At 44.5% G+C, this 23706-nt stretch overlaps 2 protein-coding genes across 5 annotated transcripts; both read left to right on the forward strand.

The window, feature by feature from the left end:
- The first annotated feature begins 17 nt into the window (after positions 1-17).
- Positions 18-7951, forward strand: akap8l (A kinase (PRKA) anchor protein 8-like). Its single transcript, XM_085912352.1, has 13 exons — positions 18-217; positions 776-814; positions 1546-1747; positions 2643-3204; positions 5115-5229; positions 5297-5337; positions 5465-5486; positions 5786-5900; positions 5978-6119; positions 6235-6340; positions 6406-6536; positions 6614-6709; positions 6838-7951. Exons 1-13 carry the CDS (start codon positions 193-195, stop codon positions 7240-7242), a joined length of 2001 nt encoding a protein of 666 aa, XP_085768478.1. The 5' UTR covers positions 18-192; the 3' UTR covers positions 7243-7951.
- Positions 7952-8233: 282 nt separating this feature from the next.
- LOC147057222 (bromodomain-containing protein 4-like) lies at positions 8234-21929 on the forward strand. 4 transcript variants are annotated; one of them, XM_085912349.1, is made up of 23 exons: positions 8325-8388; positions 10152-10306; positions 10419-10537; positions 11089-11329; positions 11432-11524; positions 12222-12359; positions 12566-12698; positions 12771-13075; positions 13809-14180; positions 14342-14470; positions 14651-14875; positions 15418-15626; positions 15923-16023; positions 16125-16382; positions 16621-16716; positions 16788-17201; positions 17413-17982; positions 18047-18165; positions 18253-18367; positions 18840-18973; positions 19070-19260; positions 20182-20425; positions 20600-21929. In XM_085912349.1, exons 4-23 carry the CDS (start codon positions 11201-11203, stop codon positions 20666-20668), a joined length of 4044 nt encoding a protein of 1347 aa, XP_085768475.1. In that variant the 5' UTR covers positions 8325-8388; positions 10152-10306; positions 10419-10537; positions 11089-11200; the 3' UTR covers positions 20669-21929. The 4 variants fall into 4 exon arrangements, with proteins under 4 accessions (XP_085768472.1, XP_085768476.1, XP_085768475.1 ...); XM_085912346.1 differs by lacking the exon at positions 10152-10306 and having other exon boundaries at positions 8234-8388; XM_085912350.1 differs by lacking the exon at positions 10152-10306 and having other exon boundaries at positions 8234-8388; positions 18062-18165.
- The last annotated feature ends 1777 nt before the right edge of the window (positions 21930-23706 follow it).

The following is a 23706-nucleotide window of genomic DNA, read 5'->3' on the forward strand; positions in this document are numbered from 1 at the left end:
GAGAGAGAGACAGAGACAGAGAGAGAGACAGAGAGAGAGAGAGAGAGAGAGAGACCCAGCAAAAGAACGACACGTAGGACACGCCCCTCCGGCTGTGTAAGAAAGTGACGTCATCGTAAATACATCTGCGTCTCCGGGTCTTGTACAACGGCTGGCGCCTTTCGGCCTACTTTCAAAAGACCATAAAATACAATGGAAGGAAGAAATTACGGCTCAGGTAAAAAAAAAAAAGTATCTATTGTCGTGGCAAACCTAGTTAACAAGTTACCACTTACAATATATTGCGTTCGTCCCCCCCCCCCCCCCTATTTTTAATATTTATAGATCTGTTAGCTGCTAGCCCCAGCGCATTGGGAACAATCGCCATGTTGTCGAAGGCTTGTAGATATGCTTTTAAATAACAAACTAAAGTCTATTTGTGAAATAACCACATCTAAATGGTGCTTGCTTTAATGCATTAAAATGGATGTAGGCATGAACGTTCCAATAGCGAGACTGTCGTGTGATTGTTCATCATCCAAAGCTAATGTTAAACAAGTCATTGTTAGCATAGCCGTTGGCTCGCGTTTGCATGTTACCATGCAAACAATTTACGTGCAGCTAGTGCAACGCGGCACATGGGGGAAAAAAAAGAAATGTCTTCAAAGGTTATTAACTTCACAGCATGTAAAACGGAAAAAGTAGAAGTGCTAATTATATAGATCATCCTCTTTTCTTTAAAAAGAATCACGTTGTCCATTTTTGGTCCAATTTGACACTATTTCTTATTATATAGGTTTTTCCAATTGGGGTGGTGGAGGGTCTGGCAACAGAGGTAAGCAATGACTTTGAAATCATAAGTTGTATATTAATGAAATATTTCATTTAGGCATTTAGACTACATTACACATTGAGAGCAACCTTGAGTCACTACTAGTTAATGTTAACACAATACAGTTATTACTTATCCAAATGAAAGAGTAAAAAAGTGCCACTGAATTTAAAGTGTACCAGAGCTCCCATATTGAAGTCTTGGTGAGTAACAGCAGAAATATACTAGGGCTGCTCATTGTGGATAAAATCATAATCACTATTTCGTTCAACATTGAAGTCATGATTATTTACACGATTGTTTCTGAAATTTTAACAGCATTTATTGAAAATGTTTGGAAACGTATTTATTGAAAATCTTTAAAAATACAAAAAAATAAAAACACTCCTGTTAAATATATAGCCTAGAGTTGCGCATCTCAGAACGAAAACACCCCAAAAATATTTTTTCCTGGATTATATTAATAATTGAGATTGTCTGTAGCCAAAATTCTAAACATGATCAATATTCAATTAATTGAGCGGCCCTACAATATACTCTTCAAAATGTAACTTAAAAAACACCAGCATTTACTCAGCCGCCCTACAATATACTCTTTAAAATATATCTTAAAATACACCGCATTTACTCATTAACTCAACCATACTATTGTCTCGTCAGTGGTCAAACAGCTTGTGTGAGTACTGTCATGACGGCAAATGACATTGTCTACATACTGCTGTCATCTGTATTAGGTTCGGGGAACTTTGATTTATTTGGTGGGAATTATAAGAATTCCATGTCTGGGTTCGGGGGCTACGGAGGCAGCAACTCCAAGAGAGGCCTCTCTGGGTCATCCATGCTCCAGCAAAATGCAGATGAAGTCATTGCCAAGATTAATCAACGCTTGGACATGCTCACTCAGTTGGAAGGGGGGATGAAGAGCCGAGGTGACAGGTACGGCATTTTGCGTTCATGATTTATTGCGTCGCTGTTATACCATAGCTATGTTGTCTTGCACGTTTGTCCTGTGGACGGTGTTACCGGGCAGGAAAAGAGCAAATATCTCCTCATTTTACGTATTCTTTTAACATTTTTGTTTTCAATACAGCCTTTATATGGCAAGATTAAAAAAAAAAAAAGGCTGGGCATTGGTTTGTTCGACCAAAGCGATAAGTAGAAAGCATTCACGGGTTCGATTTTATTGCTCACTTGCCATCCATTTTGTTAGTTGACATTCTTCCAAATCACAGACGCCCATTTGCTTATGGTTGCTGGATACTTGAAGTCCTTGAACGCTGTCCTCTGTCCTGACTGTGTTGACTTTATTCACAAGCAATGCTCTCCTCATCCATGTGACCTAACCTTGAGCTCTGGTTTTAGGCTTCACGCAAAAGATGAGTTTCTAAAGTCGCTGGCCTTACAATCCAGCGACTAGCTCAAGGCCGTCTGCTGTGCCTCTCTCGCCGACCAGAAAACAACACCAAAAGCTTGTTTATGTACCCGCTCTGCTCTATTTGTTCTCAAAGCACGGTTAGCTCTGGCCGTCTGCTCATTCTATAAAGATGAAGTAAATTCCAATTTCCCCTCATGTCTGCTGGCAACTCTGGTTGACCTCTGACTGAAAATGGAGGCGGAAGACTTGTCGTTCATGTAACAATCCGAGCTGGTTTCCAATGTTTTCCTGTAAGATATCGCAAGCAGACAATGGTTTTGCTGGATGACCGTCATGTGGTCGGACAAGAAAAATGGCGACATTGCGTCAGGTGGAGAAATCCAGACCTGCCGGCCCTCCCCGCCTCCTGCCTTGCTCTCTGCTCTTCTCTATCAACCCTCTCCCTCCATCCCGCAGGTTTGGCCAGTTCGATTCTTTCGACTCGCTCTCCTCATCCTCCTCCCGAGATCTCTACAGATCCGGTGGCAGTAGCTATGGCTGTGATGATGGCCGTGGTGACAACATGCTGTTGGGCCAGCGAGGAGGCTCGGGCTTCGGGGGGGGCGTGGGGCAAGGAGCGGGATGCGGCTTCAACAGCCTCTCCTCTTCCTTTGGAGTCGCTAAAATGCGACAGAATATGAGGGAGTCCTTCACCGGTGGCTCAGGTGGGGGAGGATGGGCCGGAGCAGGCCGTCGTTCTCCCAGAAGGGGCGGAGGTGCTGGGGGTCGAGGATCTGGCGGAGGGTTTGGGAGCTACAGGTCAGACCCCATGTCATTTGGTGGAGGTGGCCGGGGAAGCGGTCACTCCCCAGGGGGCGGTCGAGGCAAGCTCCCATCCCTGCTGTCCAACCACATGTACTCAGAGAGGGGAGGTTTCCACCAAGGTCCCTCCCAAGGGCCCCACGACTTTCCCGGGAGGCATTTTGGCGGGGGCCCACGGGCCGGCCGCCAGCGAGGCCGCAAGAGACCCCTCAACAAAGTAAGTACCTCCTGCCAAATTAGGAAGCCCTACTCAGATAGCGGCCGACGAGCCCGTTCTGATTCCCACCACTCTCTACCGTAGCCCAACTGGGAAAGCCAGCCGTTCATGTTAGGGCCCTCTTTACCGACATTTCAATCAGATAGACCCTCAACACACAAACACACACCCACACACACACACACACTCTTTGCCCCCACTGTTTATTAATTAGATTGAATGTTAGGTCGAGTTCCTTATAGCAGTGGTCCCCAACCCCTGGGCCGCCGAGCGGTACCGGTCCGTGGATCATTTGGTACCGGGCCGCACAATAAATAACTTGCATTATATAACATTACTCATGTTATGAGAATGCGGCAAGTAAAGTTGCAATGGATTCACGTTTATTATTCTTATATTGTGTTGGGATGGTGGTGTTTACGTGGTAATGCACTTCCGTTGTTGTTCTGCTATACGATTGGCTGGAAAGGGTTGCGGTTGGTTTGTTTTGCGCCAATGGGATTGGAGTTCACGCACGGATGAGTTTTGCAAAGGAAGCATCCACAAACAGTGACGATTTGATTGAATGATGCTTTCGATATTTGATGGTCTAGAATTGTTCAGAGAAGTTTCCTTTGCAAAAATCGTGATGTCAGCAAACGCCGGTCCCGTCCATGGTTCTAAAAAGGTTGGGGACCACTGCCTTATAGAACTGAACTGCTTATAACTTCTCACTGCACCAGCTGGTTAAATGTGTTGCCTTTCAAATCATGATGATTGATTTGATGTAAACAAAAACAAAAAAAATTTGACTGTATATACTACAAGCTAAAAAAGTCAAGACAACAAAAATCATACTGTGCCCCATAAAACATTTTCGGTGATATAATAATTTGATTTAAAAGAGTTGCTTGTAATGTACAGTGTGTATAAAAAGCAGGGGTGGGCATTCCATCAGTCGCGATGGATTTGCCGACAAATGACGAGAAAAATTACGTGATGTATTTTATTTATTTATCCCCCACCCTCCCCCACGGTACTTGGCTTGCTTCTTTCCTGGAGTGCATATTCTGCTTTGCTGCCAGTGCCTGTGATGTCATAGTAGTAGTAGCAGGAGAGGTGATGATCTGTCCGTCCTACAAAGCAACAACGAGCTGCAATTTGAGCAACGCCAAAAGCACAGTTCAAATAATAATGACGGGACTGACAATTTCATTGCGGATGACGAATAGCAAAAGACGGACCAGCACATATTACTCACATGCCCACCTCTGATTAAAACATTGACCCTTCTGTTTTCAGATGCCTGGTTTCCACCTATTATGTGACTTAGAATCGGTAAATTTCAATGCGTAGGGGCTTGGTTCTAGATGACCAGGGGGGAAAAAATCCAACCGAGATTATGCGATTGTACACAATGACTGTGTTTTGAATATACCCATCATGTTAGATGAGAGTCAGGACAACTCCAACATTTAAAATAACCCAAATAAAGTTAAGCAGTTTTAGTAGGGCCCCTTTTTTTTTTTTTTTTGCATTCTAGCAGAAACTTGAAGGTTTTGTGTAAACCTTGAGTGCAATTTGAAACTTGAAGAATTCCTCCATTTTGACGATTGCAAAACAGGCATTTTGAACAGGGGTGTCTAGACTTTTTATATCCACTGTATTTCTGATTGATAATTAGGTCATGTCATTTTTGATTAAAAAAACGAAGGTGAGTGTAATGTCACTAATCGTGTCTACTGATTCGTACAAGGGGTGTAGATACTTAATGGTGTGTTTGGCTTTAAGTTTATTCATTTTTCGGGAAAAGGGTAGGTCAGGGGTCACGAACGTGGACACTTTGTTTTGGTTTTTTTATTTGCCAAATACAATTTGGGCAAAAGTATATTTTTGACTCGATCTCAAGTTTTGTTTTGGGTCAACTTCAGCAGGCAAGACCACAAAACGATGTCCAGAAGAAGAGAAAGCAAACGGTCATTCCTGAAGATGAGCCAGAATCGAAACTGAGTAAGACCGAAAGCGCAGATCTGGGCGCTTCTCAGGGTGAGTGTCACATTCTAGTTGGCATGCTTCGATTTCAGTTGTCTGATCATGTTGTTTGCTGTTCTAGAAGACAAAAATGGCGACAACAGTGGTGTGGCAGCAGCTGCGGTGAGTATTAGAACCATCACACAGCAACTGGCTCACTTTTGGGTTGGACCATGTTTGCCTGTCATCGAGGGCAACTTCACCTTCTGCTCCAAATGATGAATAACATTTGGGTGTTTTCTCTTATCAGGAGACTACCAAAGGAAGTTCTGGTGAGTACTTTAGTTTTTTTTTCTTTTCCCCCATTGGCATTGCTTGGCAGTGAACTTGACCTAATCACAAGGTACTCTGGCTGGAGCTAATGAAATCCAATGTCCTTATAACAATAATAATCCAGAGTTGATCATTGGTGCAGTTTGTTGTAGAATTGAAAATGTAATAACTTTTGAAATGTGGAAATGAAGACAAATCGTCAAATGGGCAGTTGGAATAATGCCGCAGCTAAATCTCCGTGGCCGCCGGGTGTCACGGTTCCCCGGGGGACAATTAAGCCCGTCCGCGTTCCTCTCAGGTGCGACGAAACAAGACGAAGGCACCGAGAAGGGGGCGGCGCGGGGCAAAGCGCCTGCCCCCCGGCCCCCGACCAAGTCTGCAAAAGCCAAAAAGAAGAGGAGCTTCCAGGATCGGTGAGCAGGCAACCGGATTCTGGCGGTGGCGGCGTTCAACATCTTAAACATCAACTTGTCCCGTTTCTTCCTTCCAGGGTGATGTTTGCCTGCTCAGTTTGCAAGTTCAAATCATTCTACAAGGATGATATGGAACGTCATTTGGAGAGTCGCTTCCACAAGGACCACTTCAAGTTCCTCTCCAGCCAACTGTCCAAGCCGACCACAGACTTCCTACAGGTGATCCCGACTCGGCCGTCCGCCGTTTGGTCTTCGGCATTCTCTCAATTCAGTGCGACTAAACGGAACAAACGTGCGGCACACAAACGGAAGTCCACCCTTTTGAATCCCGCAGGAGTACTTGCTGAACAAGTTCCAGAAAATGGACCAAATCGTCAGCAAGATAGAACACCACAGCGATGCCATCTGCCAGGCGTACAGAGATCAGGACCTCACCAAAGGTAAGTGACGGGCTTGATGGGAAAGGCCAAGTCAAACAGTTGGCGAGCGGCCTACTTTGTCGCAGATCTCGGCATGGAGCACTTCATGAAGAAAGTTGAAGCTGCACACTGCAGCGCGTGTGACATCTTCATTCCCATGGAGCTTCACCTGATTCAAAAACACATCAAAAACCCTGACCATAACTACAATCGCAAGGTTTGTTTCGAAATCTGCCATCGAAAGGCACGCGGCGGACTGCTCGCTTGACGGATCGCCCTTTTCTGTGATTCAAGGGAATGATGGAGCAGTCGAAGAAATCCAGCCTGTCAGTTGCACGCAGCATCCTGAACCACAAAGTGATTGGAAAGAAACTGGAGAGCTACCTCAAGGTACGACGGCGCGCGAAAAAGGGGTTTGACTTTGTCGCCAAACCACGAGGCCGTTATGTAAATGAGCCCGATTGTATTTTCAGTCTCGGAAGGGACATGTTTAGCGACGGTCGTTTTGCTTTTTACAGGGAGAAAATCCATTTACCGGTAACCCCGAAGGCCAGGACGCATCCGAGTCCAAGGCGGCGGACGACGCTACAGAGGAGCAGAAGTCTGTCGCCGCCGAGGAAGATCCCAAGACCCGGCAGGAAACCCAAGTGGAAGAAGCCGAGGAAATAAAGATGGTTGAGGAGGAGCAGGTGAAGGAGGAGGAGGAGGAGCAGGAGGAGGTTACTATCTTGGAAGTGCAGGGGGACCTGGAGCACCAGGATGACGGGGTAGAGGGGGAAGAGGGCGAAGAGGGCTTTGAATTCGGAGAGGATGAAGATGACGAAGAGGGATACGTGGTTCACGATGAACTTGAGGAGGACGAGGAGGAGGAGGAGGGAGCAGAAGTGGCTGCCGCTGTTGAAGACGACGAGCACAAAGAGTGAACTTTTCTCCTTGGCGAATGGAATATACTAATAACAAAAGAAACTCGTATGTAACCCTTACTTTTTTTTTTATTCCACTCAAATGTCCGTGTTCATACTTTGTGGCAATATCTGAAATGCATTTGAAACATGGCAAGGTTTATAGCAATTTGAAAATGACTACACAAAAACATGTTTTTAACCTAAAGTGTTTTGGTGCCTTTTTGTTCAAGTTGGGTTCATTTCCATTATTTGGTTCAAACAATTTTGTCAGCTCTGCTCTTTGTGAAAGTTTTTTTTATTCAACTGTCAGACGAGGAGTGGATTGTTTGGTTTGACTTAAAGCAGGTGCAAAATGAATAATTGTTTCTTCATTATCATTGTAACTTTGACAATGTTGTGAATAAACTTAAATAAAAAAAGTTGTTTCACTTTTGATGACTTTCCTACTCTAGAACCACACACACATTTGATAAATCCAATGAATTGAAAAATACAATCCATCATCCTGTAGAGGAAACAATTTAGCATCCGAAACTGTCAAACAAGCTATTTTGACTCAATACCATCTGACTTCTTCAAAACTCAACTTTATGTTTGGAAATTCTTGGGACCGTGTCTTTTTGTTGCATCATTTTGAAATCTCTTGGTCAACTTCAAATTCTATCAGGTTCTCCATGTTCCCTCCAATTAAGTGTTGTCATTAGTACATATTTGTGCATATTTCCTAATTTGCAATCAATCTTTCCTGCTGGTTTTTCTCATTTATATTGACTATGTAAATATTAAATATATTTTAAAGAGAAATATAAAATCGACTCGAGTGTTTTTTATCGGTGTATTGTGTTGAACGTAATGCCGGCAGAATAGATTAAAGGATGCTGCCATTTAAACTAGGATTACCACTGAAAGCAATACATTTAAAGAAAGGCTTTTTTTTTTTTTATAAAAAAAATAAAATAAAATAAGCATCTTTTTTCCTTTCCATTAGGATTGCGTAATATGTCCGAGGATAGGGGCGGAGTTTCGCCTGACACTGACAGCCGCGTCCTTCCCGGGTACCGCACGGCCGTCGTGCGTCTGACGTCATCGACGTCGAAAGGGGACTGTTTGTTCTGGATTTGGGGCGAGGAAGGTCCTCCCAGCGCTGACAACCTAATCAGCCAGGTATGAATTGTGCTCGCTCGGTTGACACCGACGTAGAGAGCAAGGGTGGGATGCTGGTGGGGTCCGGTAAAAAAGCCTTAAGGCCCTATATTAGTGGTGTTTTTCCGCCCGCTGTCAAGAGTGAACCTCGGCTTGAGCTGTCTCCGCACAGGGCCTTGCACCGGTTCGGTCCACACACGCGCGATTGATTATTTGGCTTTTCTTTTAAGCTAATGCTACACATGGCGCATGTTGTTTCTCGGCTCCTTTCTTTATGTATTTCAAGGGTCAAATGGCTTTAGTGATATTGTAGACAGTGCGCCATCACAGTGACTGCACGTTAGCACACACTCGTGCTAAAGCAGCTAGCCCCGCTCGAGCTGTTTGTTTGTAGCCTCCGTAGGCCATATTCATAACAGAATTTACGTGCCCCAGACTGCGTAGCTGAGGCGCCATAGTGGAGTGGGGGCATGTTCGGCGTGACGTAAATCGTTTTCGTGAATCCCGAGCCATCCAGTTTGTATTCTGAAAGGCCGTTTACGTGCGAAGTTAACACTTACTGGTGAAACATGGCGACGTGCTAGTCATGGAAGGTTAGCTAAAACAGCGTGTAGCAGCTAGCACGATTCCTTTTCGGGTGGGGGGCACATGAATACCGTCTTGCTTTTTTTTTTTTAAGCTCCTGGTAGCTCACACGTTAACATAATATTGCGTTAATTCCCTAATATCCCCTTTAGTTGTTTTATTACGCTGCTGTCAAGAGCACAGTAGTTTAATTGCTAACAGTTCCTACGTAGGTAAAATTAGCTTCGCTTCGATGCTCTTTGATAAACATCACAAAGGTTGTTAAATACTGAAATATATTTGCCTTTCAGTTGAGTGGAAAATACGATTTTACGACTGAAATGATTGTCTGCGAGCCTACATCGCCGATGTAATCATGCGGTGCTATTGTAAGTAAAGGACAAAATGGGTGAGCTCTGACGTCATGTTATCCAAAACAAAACTAAGGATTTATCAAACGTTGGGATTCCAAGGAGAGAAAACATCAACTCATGTTGACAGAAAAGACAAAATAATACACATTGTGACATCAATAACACAGTACCCCCCGCCTCTGTATAATTTTATAGATTTTGGGGGGCAAAAAAGTCAGGTGAAATTATGCAATTTTGAAAATGATACGCGCTATATCTGCTCTCAAGATTGGAAATATGTACGATGAACCGTTGTTATTAGTGCAGTTAGTGATCAAGTCCCATTATTGAGACGCCTCTGATGGCGAGCTATATAAATAAACTTGACCTTAAGCTATTACAGATGGAGGAAAACTTTGAAGTCTCCTTTCCCTAGTAAAAGGCATGAACAAGGCATGTACGACATCACTCATGTTTACAACACTCTATGTGAATTAAGGTAGTAGTTTTAAATTGATCATTTCAAACTCACTTATGTAATTTATAGATACAGATCATCATTTCGCCAGCCCTCGTTTCAAGACAACTTGTATCGCAAACGGCTCTTAATGTCTAGTCGGGCGCTTAATGTACCATACATTTTAATCGGTAGCCGTTACCGGCCAATCGGCTATTAACTCCCACCACTGCCGAGAGCAATCGGGATCTTTCTCTGCATCAACCTGGCGAGTTTACCACCCTGATTTTCTGGTGTCAATCCTACAAGGAGCCCCGCTTGCCTTCTGGACCTCAACTGGAATATTCTGTCATGTTGCTGTTTGCTGTCAAGTCGATTGCCAAAGCTATATACTCTGGTGCTTTATTCAGATGGAGCAGGGTGGATTCTGAAGACCTTACAGAAAGAGTACTAGTAAATAGCTCTAGTTATCCTCAACATTTATATTAAGGAACAGGTGATTGGCTGTGTATTTTCAGTCCTGTCATAAAAATGTACAATACAAAACAACAAAATGACCAGGCAGGTGAGTTTATCGTACTGAAATGCACTTGTGACTTCTCCCCTTCCGCTGCAATTAACAGCTATTATTATTTTTTATTTTTTACTTTCCTTGTTTCCCTTTTCTCTTCTGTCAGGGTGACGTGCAGTTCTCACTCACCGTGTTGCGGTTTGCACCCCCGGAGAGCGTCGCTGCCCCCTTGTCGACCACACTATGAACGAGTGAGCAATTTAACGGCGAGACGGCAACAAACATGTAAGTCTCTTGAAACATTGACATAGCGTTCATTTTGCTCGTTAATGGGACAGAAGTACCTTCATCATCATGAATTTTTTGTCCACATAATCTCAGTATCCAACAGTGGCAACTTTTTATTTGTTCTAAGGTGGTCCTCCTCTGCGCAAGCCTCACCAAGATTCTTTGAAATCTGTTTAGTTGTTCTTGCATCATATCGCTTACTAACAAACACATTTGCAGTTTAAAGGTTAGCCTGATTTGGCTGTGATCACCTTAAACAAGAATGCATTTGAATTTCAAGACTACTGGACATATATTGCAAGGTTTTGTCATTGAGAAGCAGCGTTGCACTCTTTTTCGACGGCTAATCCCAAACTACGAGTTCAATACTAACGGAGGAATAATAACAGACACTCCCAACGTATTTCCGACGGGGGCCTCTCGGAAACTGGCAATGCGAGTGTTCGCAAACGTTTACTGAAGTCATTGTGAGTGGCTGCGTGAATATGAGGCAGTGCTGGAAAAATGAGAGAGGGACTACTTGAACCTCTTAACTACTGTTGGAACAGAGAGTCGAGCGAGGAGTGGAATGGCCTGAGGGGGAACCCCTCGGTCCCACCTGCCCCTGCCAGGTCCAATCTGCCTAAACTGACTGCTCGGCCGCTGCCGACCACCACTGCGATGGGGGACGGACTGGAGCCAGGCAGCAGCCACAACCCTCCTTCGGCCCCGCAGCCTCACATCCTGAACCCTGCCCCTTCCAAAATGGGAAATTCCACCAGACCCAAACGCCAGACCAACCAGCTACAGGTGTGTAAGAGCGACAGAGCCGTTATTGATTCTTATTGTGACGACCGGGGTCAGACAGCAAGGAGTCCGCAACAACTGAGCGCGCTTCTTTTCTCTTTTCAGTACCTGCTCAAAGTGGTACTGAAGACATTATGGAAGCACCAGTTTGCGTGGCCCTTTCATGCTCCCGTGGATGTCGTCAAACTCAACTTACCCGTGAGTTACTTCCAATTGCCCGGTGGTAGGCGAGTGTTAAAAGTACAATGGGACACAATACATTCCGATTGGACAAGCGTTTCAAAACTTATTTTGTCCATTAGAAATATTTTTGATTAATCCTGGAGTCAGACTGTCACCAAATAACCGTTCTGATGACATGTTTTGTTTTTTCTTTTCTGGTTTTCAATTACAAGTGTAATTAGAAGTGCTGGGCAATTAAAAATGGAAATGTACTCACCATTTGATGAATGGTGTGCACTGGTGAAAGGAGGATTGCTAAAAAGCAGTTTTATATCCATAGTCTACCAAGCGTCCGTGTTTCCCACGACGCAATCAGGTCCTATCCGGTTTGTGGTTGACATCACGCTTTTACTTCCTTTTTGACATCGGTACCAATCTTCTGTGGTGTCATGAGGAAAAACACAAATCAGGTCTTGTATGACGTCACGCTGATGTGTCACTGGTTACTTTTCAGATTTTTTTTAAAACTCTTAGACACCAGTGTCACTTAGCGGTGACACCACCACAAGCGGAAGACCGTGACCTAGAAAGATGAGAATCAAACTGAACTCAAGTCTTCCTATAGGATATCCAGTGAATTAAGATCAAATTCCACCAAGCACATTGTGTCCTTCGTAGCCGCCAGAAGACGAGAGAGCCTTTACAGTCTTCTTCCTTTGTCCCATGATTCTAGGACTACAATAAAATCATCAAAACCCCAATGGACATGGGTACAATCAGAAAGCGCCTGGAGAACCACTACTACAAAAACGCCCAGGAGTGTATTCATGACTTCAATACCATGTTCACCAATTGCTACATCTACAACAAGGTCAGTATCTCGGAACAGTTTGTTATAAACTAAGGGGTGTAACCGTTTATCAATAGTTAACACATGGAGCTCAAGGATAAAATCATCAACGGTAATCCACAATTTATGAGCGTTAAAAGAGAAACTCAAGTACGGACAAGAATTCAGGGGGTCGAGAATATCTTGGAATAAGGCGCAAAATGGTAAGTGTGCATTGCTTCACGCAGCCCAACGATGACATCGTGTTGATGGCAAAGGCCTTGGAGAAGCTCTTCCTCCAGAAGATCACACAGATGCCCCAGGAAGAGACGGAAATCGCCGTGGTCGCCAAGGGACGCCGCGGCATCAAGCGAGAGCCTGGTAGGGTCGTAGCCGGACTGCATCTTCAAGTGGGATCTTCTCGTCACGACTCATTTGTTATCTCGATTTCAGCTCCGATCAGCATGTCCGAATCAAGCCAAGACCTATCCTCCCCATCCAGCACCCCACACACGCGAGGCTTCTCGTCCCCTTCCAGCCTCCCGCAATCCCACGCGTCGTCAACCCCGCCTGTGCTGGCCCAGCCCCCACGTGTGCCTCCTACACCCGCAGCCCACGCCCCCCATCTAGGACCGCCGTACCCACTCTCAGGCATCCTGCCCCAGGGCATGACCGCTGTGGCCCCTCCAGCCTCCGCCGCCGCGCACCCAGGACTCCATCCTAGCCCGGTGATGCAGAGCACTCCCGCTCTCATCAAGGTACCTACAAGAGCAATACGGCCTTAAAATAATTACGATAATACCGTATTTTCCGCACCATAAGGCGCTACGAGTTAAAAGCCGCACACTCATTTCCGGGGACTTTTCTGTACGTAATCCACACATGAACGGAGCGCATTATAGGACGCATGCATGCCATGATTTACGGTAAAAAAATAAAAATAAAAAACGACACAGAAGGAAGGCAGTCAGTTCCGTTGTACTTTATTCTACTATTTAAGCATGTACTGTATTGTACTCACATTGTTAATCAATATTAAGATGCAAATCCATCCAAATCCTCATCTTCTGTATCCAAATGAAACATTTTGGCAAGTTCGCCAAGTTCCCTCTCGTCAACAGTGAAAAGTTAACATTTTGTCTATAGTGAATTTGATGATTTTTTATTTTTTTTTCCCCATGTGTAATCAACACCTTTAAAAGTGCATTTTGTCATTCGCAGTCGATTGAAAATTATGTCACATGCTCAGGGCTCAGGTAACAGCCAGTCAAGATTATGATTATTAAAATGCTTTTTCCATAATTTGATCATGGCTCAGTTGTCGAATAATTGTTGCACCCACTTCACACATTAAATGTGCTTTTCAAGTCATTTTTTTTTTTCTGTTCCTATCGTTATAGTTAACAGTATATTACTTTTTAAAGGAGAGTCAGTAAAATGCTGACATGTCATTTTGTTTGCGTCCTTTGACATCTTGTGATGATCCAACAGCAACGGAAGAGCCAGAAGAGGAAAGCGGACACCACAACGCCTACAGCCAACGACCAGCTCAGCGAATCATCTCCCGTCTTGGCCGAGACTCGACCGCGTCGCGAGAGCGTTCGCCCATCAAAGCAGCCCAAGAGAGATCCGTCGCAGCCTGACTCCCAGCACCAGCTGGTTGGTGGTTTGGAGACAGGAGGCATGTTGACGCCCAAACATCAAGATCAGATGCATTCCTGCTCCTTCCTGGTCAAAGAGATGCTGTCCAAGAAGCACTTTGCCTACGCTTGGCCCTTTCACCTCCCCGTTGATGCTAAATCTCTTGGCCTTCATGACTATCATGACATCATCAAGCATCCCATGGACTTAAACACCATTAAGGTAATTTGTGAGAATAATTTTCTCTCCCCGAAAAATGATTACAATAATATTTGACACCCTAAATAAATCATTTGTTTGTCAGCGCCATCTAGCATCTGCAGCTTCCCAACTAAATGTCAAATTGTCTTTTAAACGATCTTTTTTGTTTTTGCCTCCTTTAGAAAAAGCTGGACAACCGGCAATACAGAGACCCCCGAGAGTTTGCAGCAGATGTCCGATTGATGTTCTCCAACTGTTACAAATATAACCCGCCGGGCCACGATGTGGTGGCAATGGCACGCAAACTACAGGTGTGCGTTTTGTCCTTTGCCTATTCTCAAAATAGACTTGTCTCTCTGAGTACTAAATTGTAGGAAGCCCAAGTGTTGATCAAAACGAGCAACAAACTTCTATTCCCAAAAAAGTAACTTGACATATGTAATTTGTGTGTTGACTCAATGCTTATTGTGTCCCCTTGTACCTCCTCACAGGACGTTTTTGAGATGCGGTTTGCCAAGATGCCTGACGAACCCGAGGAGGTTACCCCGGTTCCCACGCCATCATCTGTCCTTCACCCTGCGCCATCCACCCGCCAAGCTCCACCACCCCCACCCCTTATCTCAGAAGACAGCAGTTCCAGTGCGTCTGAATCCGAGTCCTCAGCGGGAGACTCTGATCAAGAGAGGCAGCAGCGATTGGCTGTTTTACAGGAACAGGTTAAAGCAGTGTTTTTTTTAAAATCTTTTCACACCTCAAAAACAATTTGGCTTTCCAATTACCGAACAAACAACCGTTAAAAATAAAGTGCCAAAATGTAGGCCAAAAATATTCAAATGATTTAAGTAAATTATCGTTTACCGTATCGCACACAGGGTTTATTCAGAAACAGCACCAAACGAGAAAAAAAACAAGGATGTATTCAGACCAGAAAAGTCCTTTAGTCCGCTTGGTTGGTCCTGAGTGTATCCTTCATTTGGAAAATGTAAATGTCTGAATAGGAACCGCACCAAACAAACCAAAAAATTAAGTCCGCTTCGGACTTTTCTGGTCTGAATACACCCCAAGTTTGTTTTTTTCTCAGACCAAACAAGCGGACTAAAGGACTTTTCTAGTCTGAATAACACCCTAAGTGATTATTTCACAAAACACAAGAAAGTTCATTTCTACACTGGGTTAGAGAAACCATTTTAGGATTGGCTTTGTGAGGCTGTGCCTCATGATTTTTTTTCCCAACCACATTTCATTGTGTTTTCTGCAGCTCAAAGCTGTACACGAGCAACTGGCCGCGCTCTCTCAGCCTCAGGTCTGCAAGCCCAAAAAGAAAGAGAGGGAGAAAAATCAGAAGGAAAAGCACAAGAAGAAAATGGGAGCCGAGGAACTGGCCGAGCCTGCCGTGCTTCACGTTTCCAAGAAGAGCAAAAACAGCAAAGAGTCGCTCGTTTCCAAGAAGGAGAGGAAGAAGCCTGGGTCGGTAGTTTTTACAGCACAGTTTTGATTATTTAAAATGATCAGCGAATGGCAGAATTGACTGGAAATGCCATAAGAAATTTCTTTTTCCCTACCATACTTTGGCCACAAGTTATTTTGGTTGGCTTGGCGTCCTTTTTTTTTGTGTGTTTTTTTTTGCACTTAGCATATTTATAGAAAATAGCCAGCCTTGTCGTATTACATATTGTGACTTATTCCTTTATGACACGCTTATGAAGACATTTCAAAGGGAAATGATGCATTGTCTAATCATCTGATGCGTTTATGAATCGCAGTAAGAAAGAAGGCATCAAAAACAGTCGTCCCGCTGCGGCCCCTCAGAGCGCCCCGACGCCTCTCGTCCCGTCAGCCTCCCTGGAAGCAGAAGACGACATGGGTATGCACGCTAGCTCGTCGTTCAGAAATCTTCCTTGTCGTTGAACGAAGCGGATGAATCTGTGGAAATTTACTACAAAAAAAGCTCCGTGCCTTCACCAGACTTGTTCGGGAGCGCGCCAGCCGTCGGAGGCAAACCCATGTCGTACGAAGAGAAGCGCCAGCTGAGTCTCGACATCAACAAGTTGCCCGGCGACAAGCTGGGCAGAGTTGTGCACATAATCCAGACCCGAGAGCCTTCCATGAAGAACTCCAACCCGGATGAGATCGAGATCGACTTTGAGACGCTGAAGCCCTCCACGCTCCGGGAGCTGGAAAAATACGTATCGAGTTGCCTCAAGAGGAAAAAGAAGTCCTCAGGTAGATTTTTTATTTATTATTATTATTTTTTAAAACCAGCCACGGATTCTTAAGATAAAATGAGAGAAGAAAAAAACAGTAGCTTGTGTGACCACATTGTGCTGCAAGCTGCCATCATTCAAAGGTTACTCTAGAATTTAAGTGTCTGACGGTACAATACAATTTTTTTTTTTTGGATAAATGAAATGAGTGCTCTTGAATGATAGTCACCTCTTTGCAAATTTCTGGTATGCTGTAGAAAAGCCCCTGGAAATGACAAACGTCACAAAGTTGAAGACGGGATCTTCATCTTCGGGCACCAGTGACTCCTCCGATAGTGAAGACTCTGACAATGGTACCGAAATAAATATGATCCACTTTTATTCTTTTGTTGAAATGCCTTTTAAATGGACTCTTTGTTTTTAGCGGGGCTGGTTCCCAAGCAGCAGAAGACGCTGTCCAACAAGGACACCAAGAGGACGCAGCAGCAGCGGCAGCCCATCACCACCGTTACTGGCCCCTGCACGCCGCAGCCTCAAATGGTCCAATCCAAATTCCCATACGTCGCCCCGCCCCCCGTCCCTGTGTCGGTCCCCGTTCCCGCCCCCACCGCCCCTGTCCCTGTTTTGGAATCTTCCCAGCTGTTAAGCGCCGCCTTTGACCCCTTGACCCACTTTATGAACCCTCACCTAACTCAGCCCAACTGCGAGCCCGGCCCAGTCATCACAGCTGTTTGTCCGCCGCTCACATCTGGCCTCCTCAATGCCACCGCGCCTGTCGGACCTACACCTACTGAGACGCACCTCTTCCTCAACCAACGTCCCATCACACCCTCACCAGGTCAGTGCCATTTTGCAGTTAGGGGTGCGATGAGCGGACGGATGAATAAATAGACTATTTTGCGATTACACCGGATCTCCGATCTGAACGTCTTTATACGTTCTCCTGATCTTTTCTTTCAATTGTGTCGATTTTATGTGTGTTCGGCGACCTTGAGTGCCGTGAAAGGCGCCATACAAATAAAATGTATTATTATTATTATTATTTCCAGCCATCCATAGCGCACTTCCCCAGCAGCCAGCACGACCTAGCAGCCACGCAGCACCGCTCCCTCCCAAGAACTCTCATCCGCCTCCCTCCTCGCTCCTCTCTCTCCCCACGCCGCCACCTCAGCTTCAGAGCTCGCTTTCCGCCCCCCTTCCCCAACCCGCTTCACGTCCCCGCGTACCTTCGCCGCCATCGCACGGCATCCTGGGCACGCTCTCCGCTCAGCCACCCCAGGCCCTACTGGAAGACGACGAGGAAGCCGCGCCCATTAGCGCCGAGACGCCCTCCCTCAGCCAAGTGCAAAGCTTTCTGCAGTCTTTTCAACCGCGGACGTCCGGGCCGGTTCAACCTCTGCAGTCGTCGGCTCAGCTGGGACCATCGATGCAAGCCGCCATGACGTCCGCCCCCGCGACCATGCATCGTCACGGCACGGCTCACGGCCACACGCAGCAATCCTACCCGCACGCTCTGGCGGCGGCGGTGCAGCAGCATAAGGGGGTGAGCCTTCAACAGAAGCTACAACAACTGCAGCAGCAACCCTCGCCACGCTTCAAGGCCGAACCGTTTTCTACCGGTAAGATGGACAGTAGTTTCATTGGCATTCAGTCAGTATTCCGTTTCATTCACATTGTCAATAGCGGCTGCTCTTGCAGGTTGCCTGCGGCGTGACAGTCCCTCTCCACTCATGATGCACTGCCCCTTGATGCCTCAGTTCCAGACGACAGGACAACAGTCCCCCTCCCAAATCGAGAAAAACGTCCGTCATTGTTTGACTGGCCCCTAAAAACGCTTTACGACTAAGCTTACCGTGCGCGTGTTTTTTTTTTTTGTGTGTCTTATTTAGGACCAGAGTTCTGACTTGGTAAAAGAGGAGAAAGCGCCCCCCTCGCCAGTACTATCTCCTCCCCCGTTCAGCCCCGCCATGCGCCTTGACTCACAAAAACACGACAGCAAAAATAGTAAGTGCAGCACTTTCAATTTTAAGTGTCACGTTTTTGTTTCAATGATTATTCCCTCCTCTTTTGACCCTTTTTAAGTCGGGAGCACATTCAATCACTAGAACGTTTGTTTTCCTTGACCAATTCACAATCTCATAGTCTCCAAAGTGGCGGAGAAAACCCTATCAGGCACGGGGAGAACATCAAAACACCACACAGGAAGGCCAAAGCTTTACTCAAAACTCACAACATCTGCACCTTGGTCTGGTTGTTGACTGATTTGTAGTGTGACAAGACACAGAACGATATTCATCTGACAGCCTGACCTTGGTGAATGACCCCAAAAAAAATAGAAAGTCACGTAGTCTTGAGAAGAGTATCATTAAGCAGACGCCGTTTTCGGAAATCGGAATTTTTTTTTTGCTCACGATAATCTCTCTACGATTGAATGTTAATCACATCTTTGCTTGTTTTCTTCATTTGCCTCCGTCAGGATTAGAAAGCAAGTCATTGGATGCTTCTCGTCCCAGTTCCCGCCTCCCAGACTCCCTGGTGCAAGCCTGCCCTCAGCAGGACACCAAAGTCAAGCAAGAACCCAAAACGCCCACAGCGTCCAAAAGGACGCCGGTATGTTCGGCAGCGTGATGAATGCACTTTTTATGAAATGAATATTTTAAGTCATATAGCAACTAATATCTTAAAATATATCTATATATATTCCAGGATGTGAAGTTAAAGAACATGGGCTCCTGGGCCAGTTTCTCCCAGAGGTCTCAGTCAACGGCGGCGTCAGCCGTCCGCTCGTCCAGCGACAGTTTTGAGCAGTTTCGACGGGCGGCCAGGGAGAAGGAAGAACGAGAGAGGCAACTGAAGGCTCAAGCGCAACAGGCCAGGAGGGAGCAGGAGAAACTGCGGTAGGTCACGGCATGTCACTAGTGCCCAAAAATGTATTGAGCTAAGGGAAAAACCACACAGTTGTCGCGTCGCTAAATAGCACACCAAGTCGACTAGCATTAGTTCTGTCCATCATAGTACGTCACGCAAAAATACATTATTTGTCGGAAAGAAGTCATCGTTTTGGGAACAAGTAACTTAAACTAGATAACCAGCAGATAGCACTCGGTAATCTCTTTCCTAAAAAGCAGGTCATGAAGAATGGGGTTTTTTTTAATCATGAGAAATTATTTTAAAAAGTGTCATTCATTTTGAATGAGACTTTGTTCTAATTCTGAATTAAGAAACTGAGTTTGAAGATTTTGTTGTAGTTGGGGTGGGGGGCTTTCTCAATGATTGTAGAATCAAATGCAAATTTTCACTGGTCCATAACCCTCGCCAACAGTGAGGGCCCGAGATTACTGTTCAGAAATTGATTACCAATATTTTATTATATTATATAAATCGATTTTAAAAGCCTCATTGGGTCAAATAATCTCTTTTTTATTGTATTTATATTTTGAAGTCTTTATGATTGATCAATGACTTAAACTTCAAATAAAATACAATTAAAATACTAAATTTGAATTGTTTTTTACTTTTATAATGAATTGGATTACAATGAAATTCAATCAATTTTAAAGTATTTTACAATTTACAAATCAAAATACCAAACAAATGATAATGAATTAGATTACAATCCAAGTCAATACATTTTCAAATATTTTACAGTTTACAAATGTAATTAAAAACGAATCAATATATTTTCTTAAACTCTTTTTAAGGCTGATGAATGCAACAAGTTTGATATAATTTTTTACATAACGGATTGGGTGCAACGTGTCCTGCGGGCTGACGTTGGTCACAGTCGCTTGTAGCTCATTGTGTCGTTTGTTCCACAGCCACGACGACGACGGCGGGGAGCATGCTCGCCGGGCGCAGGAAGACACCCGCCGACGGCAAGAGCAGCAGACGTCGCCCCTCGCGCCCACGCCTCCGCCTTCCACCCCGCCTACTCACTCTCCGCAGCCTCCTGCTGTCCCACCTCCGGCGACCTCCCCGACTTCCTCGGCCGTGCAAAACGCCCTCGACCAGCAGAGGGAGATGGCGCGCCGTCGTGAGCAGGAGAGGCGGAGGAGGGAGGCGGTAAGTAACCATCACGGACAAGAAAATATTGTCAGCCGGGAAATGGACAAGTAGCGGCGTCGTAGACGTTCACTCTTTGCCCTCGACAGTATTCCAGTTTCGATATTGCCCGTTGAAATTTCGACAATGTCGGTCAGCTTCTCCAACTGATGGTCTCTTTCTTCTCTTATGCAGATGGCTGACACCATTGACATTAACTTCCAGAGCGACTTGATGGCCATTTTTGAAGAGAATCTCTTCTGAGTGGAAAGAGCAGCAATGTGTGAGAAGGACCTACGCATGCACACACTGACGCGATGAGCTAATATACATGCCCCCCCCCCCCCCATTACCACATGAACCTCCTCCGTATATGGACTACATGGTACTTGTCCCCCCCCATTTTACGCCATATTTTTTCCCCTCAGAACGCAGATACGTTTTGGTGTCTGACGTGATATGTATAGTTGGCTATAAAAAAAAAAAAAAGTCCTTTAAAAGGCAAGAGTGATGGTCGAGGGGTAAGGAAATAGAATGTTTTAAAAGGTGCACAGACTTTTGACGTTCCCCGCTCTTTTAATTGTGTTATTCCGAGATGGCCTCCAACTTGTTGGGCTAGTTTTCTCAGGACACAGCGGCATAGCCCCTCCTCACCCAGAACCCCACCCAAGAGACCCCAGAAGCCTCGAGTGTGTCCTCTCTCCGCCATAGCGCTCTGGCCTGTATTGTCTTTGACCACGCCCTACAAATTCTGACATATTATATCGAGATAGATACGTAAATATATATATATTCTATACGAAGACAAGGGAACGTAAAAGAACATAGGAGGAGTTGGAGTTTGTGTTTGCAGTGTGTTGGGGGGGGGGCGGGGGGATCACGGGGCAATCTTGAGTGCTTTTATTTTGTAGGATTTCCTGTAAAGAAGAAAAAAATATATGATGCCATTGCCATTTTTTTTGTTCCTCCCATCACATTCTATGCCCCAATTGTTGAGTTCTGAAAGTACATTCACACTTTCACTTTTTAAGAAAGGTTTAATTTGATTTTTTTTTTTTTTTGACCCCCCCCTATTCCCCTTTTAGGAATCCAAATATTTGCGCAGCATTTTTTTGCTCGTCTTCTTGCACTTTGGCTCTTTTACACCCACTTCCCATTCGGTTTCTGTCACGCTAATGTCAAAGGCGTTTCACCCGCCTTACTCATGCAACTCTTTGTAGGTTTTTTTTCTTTTTCGGAATCGTTTCCATTGTGATTCGACTTTCTGGCCTGCACACTTCTGAGTGTTTTCAACATTCTAACCAATTAATCCTGCCACCACCTCCACCTTTTCTTACTTGCTTGTTGTTGGACTTTTTGTCAGTTTTTCCCCTAATATGCCCCCCCTCCCCAGCTGATTCATTTTATCCAGAAACATCTTGTTAGTATGTTGACAAGTGAGGCATTGACGTCGATAGATTAATCTTCAGTCTATGGACATTTTTTTAAGAAAAGTATTAAAATAATATTTTTAAAAAAAAAACAATATTAGTGTTTGGGGGTTTTTGTCTTCTCTATTGGTTAAATAGTTACTGTGGCGATCGCCTCAATCCGGCGGGTGTGGTGTTGCGAAGAATATTACGTCTGCTACATACAAATATTGTCTTTACTTATTATTGCTCAGCTGTGTCAACATTCATATCATATATATGGTTGGATTGTTTTATATGGTCTATTACATCTAATTGTCGTGGAAGCATCAAAGGAACGCAACCAGATGCCACACCATTATTATCTTCTCACAAAGTGGCACAGTAAATTTAGATTTAAGCATCCCTCTCACAATAATATTCACATTAATAACTTCATACTGTAGTACACATTTTAGGCTACCAAAAACAATATATTTATTATGTATTTGATCTTTTTAGGCCATTTAAATCTATGGAGCGGATAATCGGCCCTTAAGTGTCGTCATCCTCCATTTAAATGTTCAGTATTTATAAAGTGCAGTATTCAACAAGAGTTTTTTTTTTTAACCCCAAGTATTTTTTTTAGGCGGAGGGGAGTGGGGCAAAGTGTGTTTTGAGTTCCAAGCATGGTCAAGGAATAAATTAAATCGGTATCTCACTGTACTATTCAATCAACATCTCTCTGACAGTGTCAATCCAAAAGTGAAAACGTATTTGTGATGGCAACTTATTTTGATCCAGCTCTCACATTGGAATGCTCATCAACATTGCTCCATCAACCACACGAGGTCTGCATCCATTCAAGATTCTCAGGATGTGTGTGATGTCATCTTGAAAGAGTGGAAAGTATGCGGGGGGTTTACACACAATCTGTTCGCAAGCGTTGCATTCTTCCCGGCGATGCCATTAGGAAGCGCTCGGGGGGGGGGGGGGGGGGGGGGGCATTGAAGTCAATGATGAGGTCAATCAAGACCCTCCCTAAAATCTATTCCAGATGACATTAAAGGAGTTCCGCATGTGATCCTCAAACTCACATTTGAACACAACATATGAGTCACACATTGCTTAAGAGCAAAAATAATCAAATGAACACACACTCTCAAGTCATTTAGCCTTCATAAGACTCCTGCTGATTCTCAATCTCCAAAAGTACTCGAGTGGCAGTTTTAAACACACACTATTGTCTAAATTAATCCATGGTATCCTTTCAAGTGTCAATCTAATTTAAGGGGTACATATCTTGGCTTGGTAGAAGTCTGCTTATATTACAAAATGAACAAAGAACTTTCAGCTACAGGACTGTGGAATGATACAACTTGGAAGTACTGATGTTGAAACAAAAGCGCATTAAAATGGAGCTCTTGTTTTTTCAGCAATAACCAATATGTCATTTTTTTAGTGCTCTCTAAGCTCAATTTCCACCTCATCTGCCAAAATGAAAGATACCAGTTGAAGGCAGCCACTCTGCATCTCCTGTTGCCGTGGCGACCGCCCAGAGAAACAAGTGTAAAAATACTTTTAACGGCAACATTCTACATACATGTACACACGTATTGCAGCTGTCATATTTGGCACTTGTCGACTTTGGTAAACAGGAAACCATAACTGCATTTTCCCCACTGACCCCCCCCCCCAACCCCCGCTTCTTCTCACTCACTTCACATCTGTTGTCATTCTGGTATTTCCTCTTCTTTTACCATCATTGTTGTCATGACAGTATTAGCCCTGACACAAACACTTTTTTTTATTTTTTTTATTAAAACAAACACTAGAAACTATTGTGTGGTTTCTGTCTCATATAACTATGCCTACTTTTCACCTCATTTTGATTGGTTTAAACATGTGTAGGTT

Source organism: Syngnathus leptorhynchus, chromosome 5 (genome assembly GCF_054491065.1).
Source record: "Syngnathus leptorhynchus isolate UIUO chromosome 5, UIUO_Slep, whole genome shotgun sequence".
NCBI lineage: Eukaryota > Metazoa > Chordata > Actinopteri > Syngnathiformes > Syngnathidae > Syngnathus > Syngnathus leptorhynchus.